Genomic DNA, 6,559 nt, shown 5'->3' with positions numbered 1-6,559 from the left:
CTCAGCTAGTCAGCCTCTCCTCTGTGTCCATTCATGACGCACGCCGCTCACCGCCGACCGCCACCTCCCAGCCCCTCACCACCACCTCCCACCCCCTCAGTCCCTCATTGCCACTTGTCAGCTCAATGCACTCCAATTTCTTCCGTTTTAGATAACAATGCTACTGTAACACTGCTATTGTGTAACTAAGAAAGAATCAAAATCACATAAATCCACAATAATGGGTTATAACACTGTTGCTGTAACTAACAAAGAATCAGAATAAAAAAGTATAATTAGAATAGAACTCATAGAAATTAGAATCAGATAAGAAAGAATCAGAATCAAAAACTACGATTAGCATAGAACTCATAAAAATCAGAATCAGAAATTAAATTAGCATAAAAATCATAGAAATCAGAATCAGCATAAAAAAGAATCAAAATAAAAATATAATCAGCATAAAAATCATAGAAATCAGAATCAGCATCAAATATATATAATATAATTACCCTAACTCCAGAAATTATAACAAATGTTTCAAAAAATCAAAGTAAAAAATGACTTACCTGACGGAGAAGACGTGTAGACCAACGAAGAACAGTGAAGACTGGAGATTTACCCGCGACGACTGGCGAAGACGCGACGACCGGCGAAGACACGGCGAGGCTCCAACGCGAAGAGGCTCCGACGCAAAGAGGCTTCGACGCGAAGACGCACTCCCTGCTGCGGTGAGCGTGACCATGACCTCGACAAGTGGCGATGAGGGACTGAGGGAGTGGGAGGTGGTGGTGAGGGGCTGGGAGGTGGCGGTCGGCGGTGAGCGGCGTGCGTCATGAGAGGACACAGAGGAGAGGCTGACTGGCTGAGGGTGAAGAGTCTGAAGCAAGATTTCAATTGGGGGAATGACGGCTAGGGTTAATTGCATATATGTTATATATATAAGGGTATTTTAGGCTTTTTATATATACAGAGATTTAACGGGTCACCTATGGGGCGGGGACCTCTACGGGTCCGTCTCTACGGGTAAAAAATCATCCCCATATCCGTTCCAGCGGGTAAATCCCCGTGGATACCCGCCCCACCGAGAATTTTTGCCATGCCTACCCAGAAGAAAGAAAGTCTCCTGTCTTGTTTGAAAGTGTATGAATGTTTTGACAAAATGGTCATGGTTGGATATTATGCTTCTTCACAACCGCCGTGATTTTATTCTGATGCCACCGCTACCGAATTAGTGTTCGCCACCATTTTTAAACTATCCAAATTGACTTAATGCTGCTATGTTTTGGTTGATTAGTATTGTAATTCTCAATATCTCATTGATTTTAGGCGCTAAGGGAGATCCAGAAGTTGACTAGAGTGAAGAAGATGCTGGAAGAAGCTGCAAGACCGTTCTAATCAAACATGGCTTGTTTCATGTCTTATCTTGAAATTACTTTCGATTAGTTGTTTTACTCTGAAATATGTACCAAGGGATTTGTTACTATATATTGTTTTTACTATATATATAGCTCCACACTATGAGAGTGGCGGATCATTACATAACAAACCGTTAGTAGTGATTATGCTCTTTTAAACAGTTGCACAAACACGACAAGCAAGCTTGGAACATTCCAAAATGCTCAAGAAAATTTGGAAATAACACCTCCCAAATCGAGTAAACACCTAATGTTTTTATTACGATTGTTATTTGAAATTGGGTTGTTTTTGGGCCTGAACGTAAGGTCAAGGCTTTTTTAGGGGCATCGTCCGACTTGTACTGGAGTTGAGATGTTGCCGTCCGAATTCCTCATGAGGAGGTGGGGATGGTACCTGTAAGAGATTTCGATGTTTAAGTTAGCAAGGGTTTTAAGTAGGTTTTTAGTTGATTGGGATTTGAATATATTTGAGAGGTGTCAGTGTATTTATAGTAGAATAGATAACCACCTTTTTTAGTAGTTCCACATTTATTGGTGGACAATCGTACCTTTTATTTTGGGAGTATGTTACGATCATCTCCTTATATGAGATAGAGATAGTATGAGAGATTTGGAAGAGGTAGTTACTTATTTAGATAAGTAAGGTTGGACCTCTTTGTCGTGTTCAACTTCTTAAGAGGTCGGATAAGTGGAAGAGGTCATCCTTGATGGGCCTTTATCCTTAATGGGCCTGGCTATAAATGGTTTCTAACCACGAAAATCCTTGTACTTGTTGCTCCCTTTAGTTTGTTCTCCTCGAATGTACTTGAATCCGGTAAAATCAGTTCTTGACTTGGATTTAGTTCTAAACATTTATCCAATCTATTTGTAAGATTTTAATCTAATCCTCAATTTACTAAAATTTTATCATTTTTGGACCACAATTATATGATGAAGGAAAATCGATTCCACACAAACTAACCGGCAAGTGTATCGGGTCGCATCAAGTAGTAAAACTCACAAAAGTGAGGTCGATCCCACAGGGATTGATGGATTGAGCAATTTTAGTTGGGTGATGAATTTAGTTAAGCAGACAGTTGATGATTTGAGTGAAATTTGATTAACAGAAAGTAAATTGTGAGAAAGCTAGAAGGCGGAATGTAAATTGACATAAAGATAAACTGCAGGAAGCTTTAAATGGCTGAAATTTAAAGTGCAAGAAAGTAAAAGAGCTGAAACTTAAATTGCAAGAAAGGTAAATAACTGAAACTTAAAGTGTAAGAAATTTAAATTGCAGAATCTAAATTGCCAGGAACTTAAATTGCATGAATAATAAAGGGATTTGGGTACTAGGAATCAAAACAGAATGTAAACTGCAGCAAATCAGAAACTCTGAGGTGAAGAAAATTCAAATAAAGTGATTCATCAGGGATTGGAGATACTGTAATCCTTCATGAATCAAATTTGTCTCAACTCCTTTCTCAATCATTTGGTAGATCTATGGTGGATTGAAATTGATTGGATCCCAATTTCTTGGCAATCCAATCTCTCAAATCACAATCAATCTTGCCAATTCCTTGATCTAATTGTCATGAGAAGAGGTTAAGTGCATATCTCTCATCCATATGCCACACTAACTCTCAGGATCTCAATTCCTCCCGAATAGTGTTGATCAAGATAGTAGTGAAGGATAGAGCTCAAATTCTAATGCAAGTGATTCCTCTTCTGAGGCTCACACAAGCATTCACTGAATTAAACCCCCTTCCGGAATGAATAACTCAAAATCAAAACAGAAGATACCCAATAGCTACACAATTGAATTGAGAAGAAGAAGAATTTCATTGATTCATTGTAATTACAATAGAGCTCCTCCCCCTAATGAAATTGGGGTTTAGTTCATCATTGCTCTAGTACCAAAAGAAAAAAAATGCAGAAGATGAAGAACAGAAAGAAAAATAGAAAGCCAATAAAATCAGATCTCAGAACTCCTAAAACAGAACTAAAAAGGAAAAATAAAAAGAAGGTAAAAAGAGGTTAAAAAAAAGGATAAAAGGATCCTAATGAAATCAAATTCTCATCTATTTATACACTTTCCACTTCAGTCATCAAGTACTAGGAGTGGGCTTTTTGGTCTTTGATGAAGTGGGTCAGAGATGGGTACTTGGTTGCAGCTTCCAGGGGAACGTAGCGTTCTGAAAGTGAGCGTAACGCTCATTCACCGACGCGTAGGCGTAACATACGCGTGCGCGCACCATTCACGCGTGCACGTCCCTGGTAGCGTTTGTTAAACAAGCGCTACGTTCGCGCCATGAACGCTCCCCACGCGTGCGCATCCTCTGCGCGTGCGCGTGGGTGGCAAAATGTCAATACCAAGCTTCCGCGCCACCCACGCGTTTGCGTGCTTCATCCCAGATGCTCCATCGACGCGTGCGCGTCGGTTGCAAAACTTCAATTCCAAATTTAAATTTTGTCGCAGGCGCTCATTTAGGTAACGTAGCACTCTCTTTGCAAACGAGCGCCAATTACATCCACACGTACGCATCATGCACGCGTGCGCGTCGCTAGAGAGCGTAGCGTTCTTTATTTGAACGCAGCGTTACTCTGCACTGTCCCTTTTTCTCTTCATTTTTTCACCTGAAATCAACCAAACATGCAATCAAAGTCTCACCAAAATCATAAGGTTTTGCATCATTCATAATAATCACCTAATTCTTACATAAATCTCATGATTTTGTATAAAATTAATAATGTTTGATTGAATCAAGATAAACATGAAATTCCACTCCAATTACTTACTTATTGTGCAAGAAAGTGTATGAAACCTAATGAAAACAAATGAAAATTGCTAGTAAAACTAGCATAAGATGACTTGTCATCACAACACCAAACTTAAATCTTGCTTGTCCCCAAGCAAGTACAAAACCATGAGAAAAAATGAAAACAGATAAGCATATATGTCCTTATTAGCAGGTGATTGAATTTGGTTCATGGGGTTTTATGCAGACAGAATGCAGCTCAATTATTATCAACTTCCAAATGTGAAATGTCTCTTTGAGTATTAACTAAAGTTTCTGCTATAAAACCTTATTCTTTATTGATCCTTGTTAGATTTTTCTTTCTTTCTTTTGCTTCAGAAACTTATTTCTAAATTGTAGCTAAGTGTCAAGTGTTGCAGCAGCTCTTTGGCTCAATTTTACTTGACATCTCTTCATTACAGACACTTGACTCACAATTCTTCTTAAGAACATTGATGTCCAACACCTCTTTGGGTTACTAAATGTCTTGTAATTAGGTTTCTCTTGATAGTGGATTTTCGGTTGATAATCCCGGATTAGTTAATCCAAGTTACCAAGTTTTAAAGTACTCCTCAGAACCTAATTATCCAAGCAGATCCTAATACAAAGACACCACAGGCATGTGTCCTAAGGTCCAAGTTATTGGTGTCTAGCTTTCTTATTTGTTTCTTTCATTTTTGTTGCCAATTCTTGGCTTTTCTTTCTTTCTTTTTTGCTCTTCTTTTTTTTTCTAAGGATATTTATTAATTGAAGGTCCATAGCAACAACTAAGTCTATACTTGAAAGAAATATTCTCCCTTGCAACTTTTATTATTGAGTTTATCAACTAATCAAACGATTACCACCACTGAACTTTAATCTTATTCCTATCAAATTGGACAATTTCGCTTCTATTTCAACATTTTCTCTTATTGAATCAAAAGGGGCACAAGACACATCTTTTAAGTAGATGAAAATGAAACAGACACTTATACTAGAACATTTATTTTGAAAATTAGGAAAAACAGAAGACAAAATGCAGAAAAGGGGTAAACAACTCAGAGAGAGGGTACAATTAGACTTTCAAATAAAGCACTTCAAGGCATAAACAGTTAAGCAACGATACAACCTTTTGGTATCCTCTTGCTTAGTCCTTCATAATCCTCCTTGGCTTTTATGCTTTTCTTGTTGATGATGCACAATCCTTCCGAAAAGTTGAATGATTTTCTGCAATGATGGTGGAAGTTGCTTGTTTCCCAAGCACTTGATTTTTCTTCTATAAAAAAGATACCAGTAACTATTATAGTTCTTTGTAGTTCTTCATAGTTTTTCATTTTCAGATTTGTTTCAATCACTAGCAAAATGAATATTTTAATTTTCTTTATTATTTTTAGTATTCTCTTTCATATTTTAATTTTTATGTTTTTTATTGTAATTTTTTTACTTATATGATAAATATTTTTATATTATTTGTGTAGTATTCTAATTTCTCATGTTATGCTTTTATATCAATATTTTTTATCATTTATTATACTATTCTTTATATTTTTTTTTTGGTGACTATACTATTCTTTATATGTATATTTTTATGAAGTCTTTTTTTATTTTTATTTGGCTTTGTTCATATAATTTTTTATTTATTTTATTGTATTTCTATTATTCATATGACAAATGTTGTTGAATTTTTTTCAGTGTTCTAATTTTTCAGGTATTTTATTAATTTTATGATACTTTATTATTTTTTGTTCATATGAATTTTTTTTATCCTTTACTGCATTGTATTTATGTTGTGTATGAAATTTTTTATTTTTTTATTTGATTTTATTCATGTGAATTTTATTTACTTTTTATTGTAATTTTTTTATTCATATAATATATGTTGTTGGTTTTATAGAATTTTTATTATTTTTTATTTATATGATTTTTTTTTCTATTCTTTGATGTACTCTATCTTTGTTTTATATTAAATTTTTTATTTTTTATTTTGACTTTGTAAAATTTGTAATTATAATTATTATATACTACGTTTATTATCAAAATTTTGTATAATATAAACTATGATTCTATAAAAAAGGACAAAATAAATAAAAAATTAATTATAAGTAACAATAGAGCCATAAATAATGAAAATTTATAGTCTAAAATAATACTAAATTAAAGAGTACTAATAGTACTAGAAAAATTATAGAATATTTTTTTTATTTGATATTATAAAATTTATAGTACTCTCTTTCATTTTTTTATTGTATTTATTTTATTTATATGATAAATATTTTTTATATTATTTTTGTTAGTGTTCTGACTTTGCATACATATAAAAAAAATTATTTAAATTGATGTCTCTTTTGGTAATTTTTCATCTAAAAGTGATTTTGAGTAGTATAATCCAAACAACATTTATTTTGCTAT

At 34.3% G+C, this 6,559-nt stretch overlaps 2 protein-coding genes across 7 annotated transcripts in view; one reads left to right on the top strand and one right to left on the bottom strand.

Moving 5' to 3' along the window:
- The window catches only part of LOC107625364, a 5,422-nt gene extending 4,123 nt beyond the window's left edge, over positions 1-1,299 (bottom strand). The window contains exons 1-2 of one of the 3 annotated variants that reach the window (XM_016327988.2): positions 549-1,293; positions 45-171 (exon numbers count right to left, since the gene is read on the bottom strand). In XM_016327988.2, the coding sequence (XP_016183474.1) occupies positions 123-171; positions 549-907 (408 nt within the window). In that variant the 5' untranslated portion in view covers positions 908-1,293 and the 3' untranslated portion in view covers positions 45-122. Of the gene's footprint in view, positions 1-44; positions 186-548 lie in introns of those variants that run through there. The other 2 variants (XM_016327989.2, XM_021115886.1) reach the window with 2 other exon arrangements.
- Positions 1-1,641, top strand: part of LOC107625363 (probable inactive shikimate kinase like 1, chloroplastic) — a 7,697-nt gene extending 6,056 nt beyond the window's left edge. For 3 of the 4 annotated variants that reach the window (XM_021115885.1, XM_021115883.1, XM_016327987.2), the window contains one exon: positions 1,309-1,641. In XM_021115885.1, the coding sequence (XP_020971544.1) occupies positions 1,309-1,377 (69 nt within the window). In that variant the 3' untranslated portion in view covers positions 1,378-1,641. The remainder of the gene's footprint in view (positions 1-1,308) is intronic. The other variant, XR_002357544.1, reaches the window with a different exon arrangement.

Source organism: Arachis ipaensis, chromosome B02, assembly GCF_000816755.2.
Source record: "Arachis ipaensis cultivar K30076 chromosome B02, Araip1.1, whole genome shotgun sequence".
In the NCBI taxonomy this organism is placed as follows: Eukaryota; Viridiplantae; Streptophyta; class Magnoliopsida; order Fabales; family Fabaceae; genus Arachis; species Arachis ipaensis.
Note: the sequence above shows the minus strand (reverse complement) of the source record. Positions and strands in the feature narration are given on the sequence as shown.